Raw genomic sequence first — 17,929 nt, forward strand, 5'->3', positions numbered from 1 at the left:
CCACCTCGTGAAATGAACTCTCCTGGGAAGCAGCCTTAAATGTCTGGGAGAGAAGAGAGTATGAGGTGTCTATCTCCCACTGTATTGAAAAGCTGTTGTGCAACCCTTTACAGAACACTGGAATTTTTGTAACTCTTGGTCTTGGACCACAACTTTCCCTACTTCACTCCATTTTAAATAAAGAAAGTGTCTTTGTCTGTTCCTGTACAAACGATTATGCTATTCCACTGAACCAAATCAACTCTCTTCTAGTTGGAATTCATGTTTCTTGGATGAGGTAGCCTGAATTTTACCTGAGTTTCATGTATCTCTTCAGATAAAATCTCTCACCCAGCATTAATCTCTAAAAATTAACTGTCTAGTCAAATTTCCTTCTAAGTCAGTGGAGAGAGAGAAAGCATCTCCTGGAGGTGCCCATCACATCCTAGAATTGGTGGGGTGTAACAACTGAGAGTATCATTTCAGTATTCCACGATGTTGACTCAGAGGCCAGAAGGAATCACAGTACCTTTAAGTTTTATGATACAGTTAAAACTTTTTATCAAATGATTGGCTCAGGATACTCTGTCCCATTGAAACTTTGTTCCCTTGCTCTTCTGGAAGCTATAGAGAAGGCTACAGCACAAGACAGTTTGCTATAAAATGCAACTGTTTTCTTTCAGGCGAACAAAATAAATGGAGTCTCTATCTCCCATTTATCCATTCTTTACGTTACAGTAATGAATGATGACTACATGATATAAAAGGAACTAACTGTGAAAAATAGCATTTCTGTTAACTGCTGTATTCTGGTATTGATTTTGTTTAAACTAGGTTCTTTAGTAATTGAAGATAAAGAAACCCCACCACATATGCCCAAGAGCCCTGTGATGGAAACAAACTTACAGCCACCAGGCAGTTTACCTTCAAACCAGCTGTCGAAGTTCCCAACGCAGATAAGCTTAGCTCAGCTCCGACTCCAGCATATGCAGCAACAGGTTATGGCTCAGAGGCAACAAGCTCAACGCAGAGCAGGTCCAGTAAGTTTACCAAATCCAAGAATGCCAGGAGCCATGCAGCAGCCTCCTGCTTCTCATCAGGTAGGTTATGACTATTTCCAGAGAAGACTCTTTTTTCCATGGCATTGAAGGAAAAAGTAAAGAAAGATAAGAACAAAAGAAGAAGTTAAATCTAGATCCATAACTTCAGCATCATCTTCAGCACATGTCTATGTAAATGGGTTGGGTAACATTTTCTTTGCTGAGAACTGAATGGGCATTTTAAACTTGTCTGGTAAAATGTGTGGTAGCACTTAGCCTGTTTTTGTTCGTAAAAAAAAAATCATATGGTATCCAACCATATATAGTACTGAACTATACTTTGTATTTTCGCCAAATGATTAAAAAGTGAATCTGCTATTAATTTTTTTCCAAGGCTTTTTTTGCATAAAACTCTGTGATTCTGCTATGTAACTTTCAAAGTTGGAGATACTCTCACTGGCTCTTGTGATGTAGCTGCATTTATTATACCAGAATAATACAAAACCATCTGCCAGGTTTTGTTTTTAACATTGAAAATCAATGTGTAGTGTGATCATTCAGATAAATGGTATGATCCTATTAGTTTGCATCTGATTTGTTAAAGAGTTTCAGAAGTTTAAAAGGCTACTTGGAGTTGGTAAAAATTTCTGGAACATTGAATAGATATCAGCTAACTTGTAGAATTGTTTGTTTTCATGCAGGCACCTCCACGCTTGATTCATTTTCAGAATCATAGCTCCAAGTCCAATGGTTCATCTCTTCCTGCACAACAAGTGAGATTTCCCCAAAATCAGAACCTACCACGGCAAGCAATAAAGCCCAACCCATTGCAAATGGCATTCTTGGCACAGCAAGCTATAAAACAGGTAAAGCTTCTTTCTTTTTTTCACTTGCCTGTAGAAAAAAAACATCAAATGTGCTTTTTATCATCTTACTTTTATATTATGTTTCTAGAGTGCTTTTCAATTAGAACAGAGACTGCGTTTTTCTCTATGACAAGATACCCACGGTTTTCTTAATGAGATAACTGTCAAGTTTCTTTCAGTTTGACAGTTCTAAGCAGCTGAAGCATTATGGAAGTGAGCCACTGTGCGTACTGTGTAGGTGTTTCTTTCCTTTGTTTGCTATTACTGTGATTTCTGGCTGCTTGTGCAAAACTTAATATGGCCATGGTCTGCACGCTACAATCAGTGAATAGACAAAATAGAAAATCCCACTATTTAGCTTGATGTTACTGACTTCACTAGGAACCAGGTAAAAGCTTGACTAAAAAGCTGTAGCTGCCACCATTCTCTAGAGTATGCCAAATCTGAACTTTTGCAGATGAGGAGAGAAAAGAAAGTCCACAACTGTGGGACCTCTGCTGTGTAAGACTGATCAATACCCAGCTAATCAGCAGTTGAAATGGGGCAGAAGAAGCAAATGTGTCATATGTTTTCTGGATGTTCAGGAAGGCAAATCTTCATTAAAGAGCATATTAACACATGAGGAGTTAGGTATGTGGAAGGAAAGAGAAAATCATGTCACTAGAGGTAAGCAGGCCAGAATCAAATGAATCTGATCTGTGACCTGAGAAGCAGAGTAACACGTTTCATGTTTGCAACGCTTATGATGTCAGAGAACTAATTTCAACTAAATTGAAGCAAGCAGTACAGTATCTAAGAGAACCTGTAGTGACAAAAACTAAGTCATTTCTATTCTGTGCCTCTGAAAAGAAGATTGGCCTGTCTGCAAGCCTTTCTTTCAAGTATTTTCATTATCTAGTAATTTCTTTCTGAAGCTAGAAACCAGTAAATAGAATGACTGAATAAAAAGGATTTTAGCAGAGTCAAATTTTGCCTGTGGTTGCCATGAAATTCCATTAAAGTCATTGAAAACTGCATATGTCTAAATGAGAAAGAAATTTAGTCTGACTTGACTGTGCACTTCATATCATGGTGTTAAGCGTATATGTGGGTGGAGATCCAGCCAGCATTTCAAATTCTTAATCACTTTAAGTTGTTAAGGGAAGCACAACATGAAATACTTGATTCCATCCAAGTGACACTATAGCTATTTACTTAATAAGGCACTGGAGCAGTTGTGGATTCAGCCTATTATCTGTAATGCTTTTATTTCGCTAAAACTGTTACATTTCTCCCACAACACTGTCGATGCAGCATAAAATATTAATAGACACTTAACATTGAGTTACAGCTTTGAATTCACGTTCATTTCTTCTGTGAATAGTTTTCAACTACTTGTCATCTCCCTTTGTCTTTTAAGATTGGTTCTTGAAATCAGATAACTTCAGAGTAAATCAGGATTCAGCTTCCTGAACCAAGCTGCTTGTTTAACTGCTGAGTTAGAACTGGTATATGCAATTGATGTGATCTGTTGAGAAAAAAAAAAAAACAAACAACAATGCTGAATTGTGGATTATCGTCTTTTCTTTTTAGTGGCAGATTGGTAGTGGACAAACTTCAACTGCGCTTTCAACTGCAAGCAGCACAACATCTACTCCATCCAGCCCCACAGTCACGAGTGCTGTAGGATGTGATGGGAAGACATATGGTCCCCCTGTGATAGATCTGAGTTCTCCAGTGGGTAGTTCCTACAATCTACCATCTCTTCCTGATGTAAGTGTAACATAAGAACAGAGTTTTATGGTTTCTATTTGAAGTAAGTCTTAATGTTTGTAAGAAGTAGAAACATTCTTGCTCTGCTTGTCAGAGTGAGACAGTTCCAGAAAACGGCGATGCAGGATTACCTACGTGTTTCCGGCAATATTCAGAACTCTTCTGGGAGACAGCAGTTAGGACAACTAAGAAAAATAACTTTGCAGGTTGAAATTGTAATTGGACTTGTTTGCTTGGATGCAGTGTATTTGTCCCCCGTCCCCCATAATGATGCTAAAAAAATGCGTTAGCTTAGCTTTCTTTTACCAGTGTGCATAGATAGCACTGGTTTGCTGATGTTATTTTTGTATCTTTCCCTTTTGCTACTTTTTTCTTCATGTTATCTTCTAACATGCCTGTGAGCCAGTGATAGAAGGAACATCATAAGATCATCTTTCCTTAAGCTTCTAAACTTCTTTTCATAGTTTCTTCTGATTGGTGTTTGTCAGAGATCCACATTAGAGCTGTTGAGTTTTAATTATTTGGCTTCATTCTTTCAAATAACTGCCAAGCCTATTTTTGTGGTCTAAGGTTTTGTAGGTATCTTGGAACGTCATGGTTTTCTAGTCATAACTTGCTGTTAACTCCTTGTGTCTCCTAGCTGTCTTTTGTTCTCACCAATAAACTCACAGATAAGTGTTGTATTTTCTAAGAGTACATACAGTACAGAATCACAGTATCTGTCAGGCTTAAAAGGTGAACTACACAGCGCGATCATAAAACTGTGAGACATTTTAGCATACTGATTTTTGTGCACAGTATTATGAACTCTTCTACTTCTCTATGGTTGTTTGTGCTATTAAGATACATGGCCCAGATCCCTGTAGATATGCTGACCTAGCAGAGACTTCTGCATCCACTTCAGCTAAGTCTAGCTTTTAAATAGAAATTCCAGTGGTCAATGAAGTTGATACCAGTGGATTTTTGAGGCATCTGGTAATTGAGAAAACTGATAGCAAGGTGACCTATTTTCTTACCATAAATCATCTTATATATTGCAAAAAACCCTAACATTTAAAAAGGTCATTTCACTTTATCAAACCAGAATGTGTAATTTTTACAGAAAGTTAGAATGGTAAATTGGGAGCCCGACAGTTCAGTTGTCTGGCCTGGGCTGTGGGTGGAAAGAGCAAGTGTTGGTTTGCTGTTTGCATTTTGAGTCAATATGCATGGCACCTGCCCAGAATGTATGTGGGACAGAAAGAACTGTCACAGAACAGTCAGGGTTGGAAGGGGCCTCTGGAGATCATCTAGTCCAACCCCTGCTAAAGCAGGCTCACCCACAGCAGGTTGCACAGTCACATCCAGGCGGTTTTGAATGTCTCCAGAGAAGGAGACCCCACAGCCTCTCTGGGCAGCCTGTTCTGGTGGTGTGTTACCCTCAAGGTAAAGAAGTTTTTCCTCATGGAAACTTCCTTTGTTGCAGTTTGTGCCCATTGCCCCTTGCCCTGTCACTGGGCACCACTGAAAAGAGCCTGGCCCCATCCTCCTGGCACTCACCCTTAAGATATTAGTAGACACTGATAGGATCCCCTCAGCCTTCTCCTCTCCAGGCTCCACAGGCCCAGCTCTCTCAGCCTTTCCCCACCAGGGAGATGCTCCAGTCCCCTAATCACCTTGGCAGCCCTCTGCTGGACCCTCCCCAGCAGTTCCCTGTCTCCCTTGAACTGGGGAGCCCAGCACTGGGCACAGCACTCCAGGTGCGGCCCCACCAGGGCAGAGCAGAGGGGCAGGATCACCTCCCTCACCTGCTGGCCACGCTCCTCCTGATGCACCCCAGGGTCCCACTGGCCACCTTGGCCACACGGGCACATGGCTGGCTCGTGGGCAACTTGCTGTCCACCAGGACTCCCAGGTCCTTCTCCGCAGAGCCGCCTCCCAGTAGGTCAGCCCCAGCCTGTGCTGGTACGTGGGGCTGTTCCTCCCTGGGGGCAGGACCCTACACTTGCCTTTGGTGAACTCCCATCAGGTTCCTCTCTGCCCAACGCTCCAGCCTGTCCAGGTCTCGCTGAATGGCAGCGCAGCCCCTGGTGTATCACCTGTATCACCTGCTCCTCCCAGCTTCGTATCTTCAGCAAACTTGCTGAGGGCACCCTCTGTCCCTGCATCCAGGTCACTGATGGTCAGTTGAGCAGGACCGGACCCAGTGCTGACCCCTGGGGAACACCACTGGCTACAGGCTTCTGTGCTGCTGGTCCAGCCCTCTGAGCTCTGCCATTCAGACAGTTCTCAGCCCAGCTCGCTGCCCACTCATTTAATCCACAATTCCTGAGCTCATGTATAAGGATGTCCTTTGAGGTTTTTTCCAGTCCTGTCAAACACTGGTGGATTAAGGTATATTGCTTTTATAGAGTGTATATATAGAGTATATGAACATGTCAAAAGAAGGTGTGGAGATAAGAATACATCTCTTACTTCAATGTGTGAAAGCTACCTGTCTGATGTAAGCCTTCTCTGTAGCTGATGGAGAAAAATTGGCACTTACAGAATCATCTGATCTTAAAATGAAGCACTAGATTTGGGCATTTCTTTTCTTTTTAGAGAAAGTAAGATGATCTGTTTTAAAGTAACCGCCTCAATTTTTGGGTGCCTAAGTTAGGTGGAATGCCTTTTGGTTTTTATCTTCAAAATAACAGTATGGCAGAGGCATGGGGTGGGATTTTGTTGTGGGATTTTTTTCCCCCCCTCTCAACACTAACTGCTTCCCCTCTCTTCCCCGTGTTTTAGATTGATTGTTCAGGAAACATCACACTGGATAACGTAAGGAAGGATGGCACGGCAGAGCAGAATCAGCCAAAACCCCCTTTGAACAGAACTGTGCAGTCACCAAATTCATCGGTACCATCACCAGGCCTCTCAGGTAATTGGAATGTGGTGCAATTTTCTGTTGAGTATTATAATAGAATAATCTAATGCAGCCATTTAAACACTGATATCAGAATTAGTTATTTGTATTTTATATTGAAGACAAGAAATATGAAAATGAAGGCAAAGTTGTAGAAATCCTCGTAGGAGGTAAAGAGACTATTTTAGCATTGTGAACAAAAGGTAAGTGCCCAGATCTTAAAAAACATGGAGGGAAAACCAGCAGATTTCAGCAAATTGCATAGAAATCCATAGAAAAACGGCAATCTTAGGGTTACTCCAAATGAAAACCTAGAAGCTGTGGTAAGAGGCAAGTATTTAAAAAGCAAGACAGGATGTAACAGGAGACAGTGGCTACAAATGGTGACTTGGGAAGTTCACGTTGGACATTAGAAAATTTTTTTCACTGGAAGGGTAGAGCAGCACTGACAGAACTTGACCAGAGAAGTTACTGTTACGTGTAGCTAAATGTGGTAGACTTGAAGGACCCAGGGGATTCCTGTCACCGTGCCTGGTGGCAATCAGCAGCTGCTCCTTACTCCCATTTCCTGATCTGATCTGTAGTGAGGCTATGCTCATGTAGTGAACATGAATTCCCAATAAGCACTCGTGTAACGTTCATGTACTTGCACGGCATTCACACACTTGGGCAGATTAGCTGAGACAGGAGGATAATGCATTCACAGACAGCCCACTCTGGTTTCTCAGGACCAATGCTCAGCAAAGATGTCCTTCACAAGTCTTTTCAGCTATCTGGTCCCCAGACCTTTGGTCTCTCTCATACCTGGTCCCAGAGTTCCTACTTGCTGGCTCATCTGGCTTAAAGTTTCCTAGCAGCTCTCCTAGAATGTAATAAGGTAAGACAAAAAACAAACTGCAGCAGTCAGGTGGAGTGGTCAGCCAGGCAAAGGTACTGACCCATCAACCTGCTTACATGCAGTGCGCCCTTTTTTAGTCCTCTCCTTCCCTCTATTATCCCATGCTTCTCATCCTCTCATAAATTTGTTTAAATGAGATATGGGTTAAATAAATGACACTGCAGGAGAAATTTTCCCCAAAACCTGTTTTAGTTCTCTGAGTCAAATCTCAGACGTGGCACAGAACTGTGTTTTGTTCTAATCTGATTCTTCTGTCCTAGGAGGAGTCAGTGTGACAAACATACACCCTCCAATTCGTTCACCCAGTGCCTCCAGTGTTGGGAGCAGAGAGAGGTAAGGAAAGAGTGGGAGAGAAGAAAATGTAATTTCCACCTCCATACAACATGCCTCAATCTCTTCTCTCATTAATGTATATAGAAGTCAATTTGCCTCACTGTCCTGGTTTTGGCTGGGATAGAGTTAATTTTCTTCCCAGTAGCTGGTTCTGTGTTTTGGGTTTAGTGTGAGAATATTGTTGATAACACACTGATGTTTTAGTTATTGCTGAGTAGTGCTTACTCTTAAGGACTTTTCGGTTTCCCATGCTCTGCCAGTGAGCAGGTGCACAAGAAGCTGGGAGGGGACACAGCCGGGACAGCTGACCTGAACTAGCCGAAGGGATATTCCATACCATAGAACGTTATGCTCAGCATTTATAAACTGGGGGGAGTTGGCTGGGCGCAGCCAACTCCTGCTTTGGGACTGGCTGGGTATCGGTCAGTGGGTGGTGAGCAGTTGTATCGTGCATCACTTGGGGGTTATTTCCCCTTCCTTGGGTTTTATTCCTCTCTCTCTCTCTCCTCTTCATTACAATTATTGTTATCATTTTTACTTTATTTCAGTTATTAAACTGTTATTATGTATACCCATGGGTTTTACCACCTTCTGATTCTCTCTCCCATCCCAGCCGGGGGGGAGGAGGTGGTGGGGAAGTGAGCGAGCAGTTGTGTGGTACTGAGTTGGTGGCTGGGGTTAAACCATGACACCCACCACCTCTGTTAACAGGCCAGGCCTGATGGTTATTACAGCACTCCTTGCATTCAAAAAGCATTAATTTCATTTGTAATGTATTACTAGCACATTTTAAAATGTTTTAACTCTGTAAATGATGGCTAAGTTGGTGTTATTGAAAGTATGTCAATTCTAAATTAGGTTTCAAATTTGGAAAAATCAGCTAAAGGAAAAAGTTGCATGTTGAAAGTCCTCCTGGAACTATAAATTACTTCAGATTTAAGAAACTAATGTTACAAATAAAGTTATTAAGAATTTTCTGCCATAATACAGTTAGTTAAGTGAGCACTAGATATCTACTGTGAGTCTACACAAATGTTTTTTATCCCTTAGTGATGGAATATTAATGAACAAATAGATTTACACCGTGTTGTTTGAAGAGTGCAGATCCATTAATGTGTTCCAATAAATTAGAGCATGCATCTGACATGAGATTAATTTTTCATGCAGAGAAAAATCAGATGACATCCATCCTACTTTAATTGGAAATGCAGATGCTTTTTAATATAGAATACCCTTTGCTCTACTCCATTTATGTGGTAAATTCTGTGAAGGATTCTTATGAAATGATTAAATATTTGAAGAGTCTTTTACTTGCATTTAGAAAATGTGATTCTATCTGCTACTGCTTGAATTTTATTAGATCTAAAATTCTTTGTTATTATGAAGAAAAAAATTAAGGTGGCATTTTTGAGGTTGATTGTCCATTCTCATCCTACTATGACTAAACACATGATGCAAGACAGATCTAGTTCTAAAAGTAGGGCCACAGTTTAGGCAGACCTGCAAGGCTGTGAGAAACTCTTCCAAGAAACTTTAAATATGTGTTTTATCTAGCTTGTTCTATTGTGCAGTTTGCAATGATCAGTTCAGCTCTGGAGAAACACTGACCTTCCCCGAAATACAACTGCATCTCCTCCAAAGTGGGCTGATGTTCACTAGCAGTGCTTTTTTGTCTATGACGTAAAAGAAATGGAGATTATCTGCAAATCTTGCAGTAACAGGAAGTCAAACCATGAATAATTCTCTAGTTCTGAAACTGCGCCATTAAAATTTTCCCTTTTTGTAATGCCTTTAATTTGTAATGTAAATAAACTTGGATGTTGTACTCTGTAATAGTAATACTGTAGTGCTCAGGATTCAAAGCGGCAAAATGGATTAGCATCCTGAGGTGTTGGAAAGCATCAGTGTACAAAAGGTGTCCAGGTTTGACTCTTATTATTTTCCATTTTTTCCTGCCTCTTTCTGTCCTTTACAGTTCTGGCTCCTCCAGCAGGCCACCAGGAGCTGATTCTACACACAAAGTCCCGGTTGTTATGTTGGAGCCGATCAGAATTAAACAGGAATCAAGTGCACCAAATGAGAACTTTGATTTCCCAATTGTTATAGTGAAGCAAGAAACGGATGAGGAATCCAGGCCTCGAAATGTAATATTAACAGTTATAAAGATCTCCTTTCTATTTGGAGGGTATTTTGCATTTATGAGGAATAAAATAATTTATTCATAATCTGTTTATTAATAATCCCCTGTTCTTCAGGGGAAAACCATAAAGCTAAGTAAAAAGAAGAGGTGAAAGTCAAAATCAAACTAGCTCTTCTGCCAGTTCAAATAATTAACTGGTGCAATCACGCTGCTTTTATCCATTGAAAACCTAGGCAGGCAGGAAATAGCTTGTAAACATCATATTTTCGTGTGGTGCTAGGAAGTCTTTCTAATCATCGTGCAGTAATACACTTAAATAAGGTCGCTAGACTTTGGGGGCACCGCAGATTAGGTTTTTAATTAGTAGAGCAGTAAATAGCCTTTCATAGCTAATTTCTTGTGGTTAGTTATCTGATGTTATAGTATGATAGTAATTTTTGCACGCATGTTGCAAACTTGTATGGCTGCTTGCATGTAAGTTTGTTATTCTGGTCAGTTTACTTGTTGTTGGGGTCATGTAAATGTGCATAAATATTACAGCCTGGCTTCCTTCGTTTCTTGTTGCAGGCCACCTTTTCAAGAAGCATACTTACTTCGTTGCTGTTAGATAGCAATCATAATTCCACTTCTGATGAAGCGGTCGTAAGAACAGATGCACCAGACAGCACAGATGATCAGCCAGGGATACTGCAGGAGAACACATCCAGTGGGAAGACAGGGTGGATAGGACCCTCCCACACTGGGGAGGGCAGAAAAGAGGATGATCCCAATGAAGATTGGTGTGCAGTATGTCAAAATGGAGGGGAGCTCCTTTGCTGTGAGAAGTGTCCCAAAGTGTTCCATCTTTCTTGTCACGTCCCTACATTGATGAGCTTTCCAAGGTAATTATGACCCCTTTAATTCCATCTAAACTTGCATTAAAAGACATAAGCTTTGCATTGGAAAACCCAGTACAAGCAGTGTCAGTCTCAAAGGGAGCAGTGTCATCTTTGAAGTCTTGAATCCAGAAGTTTTATTAACTGGTGAAAATTGGAATTTATATTGAAACTTCAGTTTAACTTTGTTGTGACTGCAAAATCTATAACAAAATTCTTCACTAGTTTGACAATTAAGCAAGATCACTTAAATCTAGGGCATCTATTATTAAAACTGGGCCACAGAATTACCAATCTGTCATAAAATTTTTTAAGAGTGACAGAAAGGTTTTACATTCCAATAATAACAATAATGATAATAATAGAAATATCTAAGCTAATATCATATTAAATATATTATTTACTATAGTGCTAAACATGACTACACTCCAAGCATCAGATGTAGTGACTGACGTCTTCTAGTAACATCTCCTTCGATGCTGAAACAAGCAGTAGGCTTTCTTGATTGGCTGTTACAAAACAACTACTCAGTTTCTTGAGTTTCAAAATAAAGTCTTAAATAGGTTGTGGTTATAAGCATTACTGACATTTGCTTCTGGAATTAGTGTCTTTGATTAAAATAAATGGCATTTAGCAATGTTCCAACTTGGAAATGCCATGCAATAAGCTTATTAGTATTAAAGGATAAAAACATCTGTCATAACATGCTCATTGTTTAATGCTTTTATAAATATTAGCTTTACTTATTAAATGTCAGCATAGTTTGCTGGTGTAAAATATTTGGGTAACAACTTAGTTTCATACATTTATCATCTCTGTGCTACTCTGAACTAGCATACTTCCACAAGTATACCTGCTCTTTTAAATGTCACTTGAAATGGCATTTCAATGCCATAATTTTATGCCACTATTCAATGGCATAAAATGTTGTTCTTACCTTTTGAAACTTTAGAGTTGATATTTTTTAAAAAAGTAAAGGTTGACTATGTTACAGCTTTGAGCCATAAGCAAAACTCAGTAAAGTTACAGTAAACACATAAACATTTGTGCCTTTCTGACAAGACAAAAAAAAAATCTTTAAGCAGGTAGATAAATACGTATTTACAAGTCTTTGTTTTTATTAAAATTAAAGCTTCAAGAATTAAGTCTTTAAAATGTCTCTTTTTTACTGGATTGTTCTGTGGAAACTGAAATGACGATGTCTAGGGGCAAGGGAGCCAAAACCAACTTTTCTGACAAGTGTTCAGATCTGTAAACGTACATATTAATTAATACAAGTGCGTGTTTTCCTGGGCTTCAGAACGACAATTAGCTTCTTTCCTCCTGGCTTCATATGTATGAGGTTTTTGTTCTCATCTTTGTGGATTGGTTTGGGGTTTTTTTCAGCTGTAGCTGTCTGCTTAACAAACTTTGGTCTCTTAGCATTAGTTCCTTTAAACACACAAAATAATTCCTTTTTTGTTACGTCAGCAATGTCAGGCTACTTCTTTCATAATTGCTTTTTGTTCTTGCTTCAGGTGAATAAAACAATTTCATAGAATCATAGAATGGGTTGGGTTGGAAGGGACCTTTAAAGGTTATTTTGTCCAACCCCCTGCAATGAGCAGGGATGTCTTCAACTAGATCAGGTTGCTCAAAGCACCATCCAACCTGACTGAATGTTTCCAGGGATGGAGCATCTACAGCGTCTCTGGGCAACTTGTTCCAGTGTTTCACTACTCTCATTATAAAAGATTTCTTCCTTATATCTAGCCTGAATCTACCTTCCTTTAATTTAAAACTATTACCCCTTGTCCTATCACTGTTTCCCTATAGATTCACAAGGTCACTGCATCTTTTTTTCTTCACTCCAACCCACCACACTCTTCCTGATTCTTGGATATTTAAATACGTCATTCCTCCATCATTCCTGTGTTTCTTATTTTCTTCTGTCGTAAGATCTTTAGATCATGGCCTGTATCAATTTTTGTATGTCTACTACATCATTTCTGTGATACTAGCCCGATCACAGGGGTGAAGCTGTCATATAAGTAACTTCATCAAGTTAAGACATTAGAAGGTATAAGTCTCTGAGGTAAAATGCCCTTTAACCACTACTGTATGCTAAAACTAGCACATGGTGGAAGTCTTGGGATTACTCTGAATAAAAAACAATAAGATTTTTTTTCTTTTAACTTTAAAGGTCTTCAGCCTTACTATCGAAATGAATTAAAAGGTGCTGCAGAAACTATTTCCCATTTACAAAGATGTTATTATAACACACCTCTGAGTAAACACATGCAGTTAGATCGCCTAACTGGTTATTGCTGAATTCTTTCTGCAGTCTCAGAAGTACAATTCAGCCCTCTTGTGGTTTTCTGCAGCCATGCAAGTTGCTTTGTTTGTGGAGAACTATATTAAAAACATGGACTCTTCATACATTTTTCAAAACTTAGACGTTCACAAATTGTAATAGAGAATCAGTGACTGTAGCTTGCAGAACTAATTTTTTCATAATATTAATGCTGTCATTTAAATTTATAGGATTTTCCTAGACCAGCTGATATTATCAGGCACATCTGGAAGTTTTAGGGAGTAAAGTATTTCCAGTTTTCAAAAAAAAAATCTTGTCTAGGGTGATCTATGTAGAGCGGTAATATGTTGTAGATCAAGCTTGTAGAAAGAATATATAGTTCTTGCCATATCATATTAACACTTTTCCTTCTGTTTGGCCTATATGATTCCTTCAGTCTGTAGATAGGAAACAGAGCTCTTAATACTGCTTTGCTTGAATCCTGTATGCTCAAGTGGAAAAGTTCAGTACTGACAAAGATAAACACCATCTGTCTATTATGAAAACCCATTTTTCTGTTATGACATCACTGATGATGCCTGTGGCATTAAAAAGGAAACAAAGTTCTAATAAAGCTTTTTTTACCAGCAGTCTTTGCCTTTTGTAGTGTTTAAAAAAACAGCAAGGACAAAGCAATGCAAGGCAGAAAAAAATCACCCCACAAATGAGGAACTGACCCAGAAATGTGTTGAAAGCCTTTTATCAAGAGCGCGCTACGCCACTGAGGTCAATGTGTCTGTTTGTCTTCTTTAGCGGAGAGTGGATTTGTACGTTCTGTCGGGATTTGTCCAAGCCAGAAGTTGAATATGACTGTGATAAACCTGCTCAGAGCTCTGAAAAAAGAAAATTGGAAGACACTGTGGGTTTGGCACCGATAGACCGTAGGGTAAGGCTAACATGAGTACTGTCTTGCTGCCTCTTGTATTCTGAAATGTATGCATCTTTTAAAAAGTGATGGCAAAAAAGGAGAATTAAACTCTTTAAATAAGCTCAGAGATCATAACAGCTTTCATGCTGAACAACACATGCTTGGATGTCTGAAAAGTGGTTGTGATCTGGGACTGTGTTCTAGGAATTACCAAGTGCTGTTTCTAACAGAGCTCTGGTACACAGTCACATTGCATTGAGAATTTTTTTCTTTGTGCTTTCCAAATTTGACATAGATCGATGTTATCAACTAATGGTTTTAGTCTTTAAAGCACTTTATCAACATCCTTTTAAAAAATCAAGGTGGTTCTTTCTCAGTGAAGATATACAGAGATGCAATACTGATCCTGCAGAGATTAACACAAGTCTCTGGGAATAACTGCTACTCTTCGGCAGCTTTGAATGTTCCTGGTGGACAAGCTACAAAGCAAACAGTGGATCCCCAATTCTTGTCTTTCCCTAAAAATTAAAAGAAAAAATGGTGCCTTTGAGCAGACAGTTGAACTGCTTGACAGAATCATTTGGAATCTTGGCAGTTTTGGAGGGGGTTTTTGCCTTTTTTGATTTTTCTTATTTCTTTGTAGTTATTTTATTATTATTCAAAACTTTTTTAAAGCAGTTTTGAGCTGTATTGGAAACTTTCAGCAGTGTATCACTTGGCTTCAGTTGGCAACTTGTGTAAATACACTGAAATTATTGTCTTATTTGGGGTCTTAGTCTATCTGTAGAACCATTACTTACAAGTGCTGCTATCTAAAAGGAAAAAAGCTAGCTCTGTGCGTATTTTGCTTTAAATGTAAGCTATGAAAATGTAAGTCCTGTAAATACTCTGATAAAGGATCAGCAAGCTTAAAATCACACAAAAACTATTTTAAAAATCTCTTTCGAGGCCTAAGATCTGGTTTAATATATTTGGATACACAAAGAAAAGATACACCTTCCCACTGCTAAGAAAAAGCACTGCAGGCTTTGCAGTTATCAGAGAGGTTATACCCAGATCAGGAAAAATATTATTGCTGTCTCTGAATATTTGTAAAGCACTAAGAGCCACACATGCTTTTTTATTCCCTGGAATGTATGCTGGGCTCAGCAAATGCTGAATAACACTGTTAGTAACTGTATGAGGTTTCATAGCATGCATTTGAGAGTTGATAATGATGCATCTATTGCAGAGAAGGAATGCTGTAGGCCACTAGTTATGACTGTTAATCTTGCTTCCAAATACAGTTTCTGTGCTCACTTTTCTGCTTATGGCCTGAGGGAGTACTGAGCATCTGTTTCATATTTTTCTGTAGTTTATTTCAGAACAAATCGCGTAGGATTCTCTAATTACTTGGGTATATATTTTTCTTGACACAGAAGTGCGAAAGACTGCTGCTCTACCTCTACTGTCATGAAATGAGTCTTGCTTTTCAAGATCCAGTTCCTCTCACAGTATGTATCTCACTTTCCATTTTACGTTAATAGCATAATTGGCATGTTTCTAATGGCATTTTAATGTCCTATCACAGTGCGTTATCAGAAGTCAAGTTTCCCAGACATTAACCGTATTAAACATGTTCAATTTTATTAAAACTATCTGAAGGGGAGTTAAAAGTTGAAGCATTAGGTGAGAAGGGGATTTACTATGAAAATTCCCTAAGAAAGAGACACAAAAAGTGAGTTCTAACACTGTCTGCTGGTCTCACAATGCTGAGTGATACTACTAAAAAGGTGAATTGGGATGCATTTGGGTTTTTTAGAAATTACCTGATTTTGAGTATTAGGGTGCTCCACAGTAGTAATATGAAATTGAATTTCTTACTATTAACTTGAAATTTATTAGCTTAAAATGGCAAACAATACCTGGGTACTTTAGAAGTCCAAGGATGCACAGAAGAGTTACCTGTGTGATCAGACGAAAAGTACCTCTTTTATGTTCTTCAAGACAAGTCAATGGGAAAAGAATTCATTAATAAATAACGTGCTCCTATACACCATTGTTACTCCATTTGAATAAGAATTTTTCCGAAAAACATTCCACAGAGTCTGATAATAAGAAATGGCACAAGAGATAGATTAATCACATTATAGTCATGTATTACTAAGTGCAGGTATTATAGCATTTATCTTAAAATGTGAATCTAGTTAGGGAAAAAGTATAAAAATACTATCATTGGCTATCGTGTCTTATTTTCTAATTTTTAATTATTTCTAAAGAAGGAATAAACCTTAATCCTACAACCACAATTTGAGTGCCGAAGTCATTGTTATCACTGAGATTTTCCACCATTTCCAAGGACATATTTCATGACCAAAATTCTTTTTGAGCAACCCATGTACCATCTTTCTTTGAGTGGGTTGCCAAAGTTATCATACGGTAGTCTTGAGAATGAAACTTAATAGTTGTCTCATTTGACTACGTCCAAAAATAATGTCCAAATCATTTGCTCTATCGTATGTAGTCAATGTAGGTGGGGGTTTTTATTTGTCTTTATTTTATTTTAAAATAGGCATTGGGAGGAGTATATTTTTACCAGCAAAACTAGGATGTCACTGTTACTCCAGGAACTGTTTGCATGTATGTTGAAAGTACAATTGTTATATCTTACAATTGTGCTTTGAAGATGAGACTAAACCTTGCCTTCTTCCTCAGAGCTAAAGGTTTGTAAAACAATAAGTAACAATGATCATGACTGCATTTGTTAAAAAATTTTATTCTCCATTTAGGTTCCTGATTACTACAAAATAATCAAAAAGCCTATGGACTTGTCAACCATCAAGAAAAGACTTGAAGTGACCAGTTCATTCTACACAAAGCCAGAAGATTTTGTGGCTGATTTCAGACTGATTTTCCAAAACTGTGCTGAATTTAATGAGGTTAGAAAAGTAGATACTTTTACCAGGTTTTGTAGGCTTAGTTGCTTTCCAGAAAATTGCAGTGGGGGTACAACTTACAACACGATTTATTGTGTTAAACTTACTTTGATGATGAGACTGCAGTGAAAACAGAAACTACTTTTTGAAACTACTGTGGCGTTAGATGACTATGCAGTGGAGATAGAAGGAAGGAGGATTGTAACAAACGTGGTTGTCAAGCCTTGCATTGGAACAGGCTGCCCAGGGAAGTGGTTGAGTCACCATCCCTGGAGGTATTTAAAAGAGTTGTAGATGTGGTGCTTAGGGGCATGGTTAGTGGTGGACCTGGCAGCGCTAAGTTACCGTTCGGGCTTGATGACCTTAAAGGTATTTTCCAACCTAAACAATTCTATGATTCTACGCTAGCTGAATGGCAGGACAGCAGCTAAAGAATAAGAAAATTGTTTATCATAGAAGTTAATGGTGGGCATTTGATTTAAAAATTGGTTTAGTCCTTCTTGCCTCAGATCTTAAATTCAGCGGGACTTTTATTCTGGGAAGGCTGTCCTCACCCTTATGATTTCTAGTTGCATGTTGAGTGATTGCTGTTATTCCTCACTGCACACAAGGAACACATGGTGAAAAAGGGATGCAGGTACTGAGTGGACCACAAAACGAGAGAAAATTATTTTGGGAAGAAAGGCTTCTCTAAGTGGTTTCAATGAGGTTCTCATGCAGTCACCCTTGGCAGCTGGGAATACTTCCTGTCATGGTGATCTCTGCTTCAGGAAACTGATCAGCCGTGGTGGCTATGAAAGACTTTAGGACTGGGTAGTCTTCCAGGCTACAGTCATCAGCTATCCTGGTAATATTTTCACCGTAATTAAAAGGTCTGTAAGCTTGAGAAATTCTAACATTTCCAGCAGTTATTCCAAAACATTTTAACAGACTGAAGGCACACCTATATGTTTCAGAGCCTAACCCAACTTCTGTTTCTGGGTTTATTTTTTTCAGTCAGGGTTCAAGGGGGTTTAGAATCTCTTTATATAGCTTTCAGAACCCAGG

At 39.0% G+C, this 17,929-nt stretch overlaps 1 protein-coding gene across 1 annotated transcript in view; it reads left to right on the forward strand.

The window, feature by feature from the left end:
- The window catches only part of TRIM24 (tripartite motif containing 24), a 64,050-nt gene that overhangs the window by 43,524 nt on the left and 2,597 nt on the right, over positions 1 to 17,929 (forward strand). Inside the window, 10 exon segments of the mRNA XM_040594040.1 lie at positions 814 to 1,079; positions 1,721 to 1,885; positions 3,458 to 3,637; positions 6,404 to 6,536; positions 7,680 to 7,752; positions 9,728 to 9,896; positions 10,460 to 10,773; positions 13,853 to 13,985; positions 15,386 to 15,460; positions 16,736 to 16,885. Of these exon segments, the coding sequence (XP_040449974.1) occupies positions 814 to 1,079; positions 1,721 to 1,885; positions 3,458 to 3,637; positions 6,404 to 6,536; positions 7,680 to 7,752; positions 9,728 to 9,896; positions 10,460 to 10,773; positions 13,853 to 13,985; positions 15,386 to 15,460; positions 16,736 to 16,885 (1,658 nt within the window).

Source organism: Falco naumanni, chromosome 5 (assembly GCF_017639655.2).
Source record: "Falco naumanni isolate bFalNau1 chromosome 5, bFalNau1.pat, whole genome shotgun sequence".
NCBI classification, from domain to species: Eukaryota; Metazoa; Chordata; class Aves; order Falconiformes; family Falconidae; genus Falco; species Falco naumanni.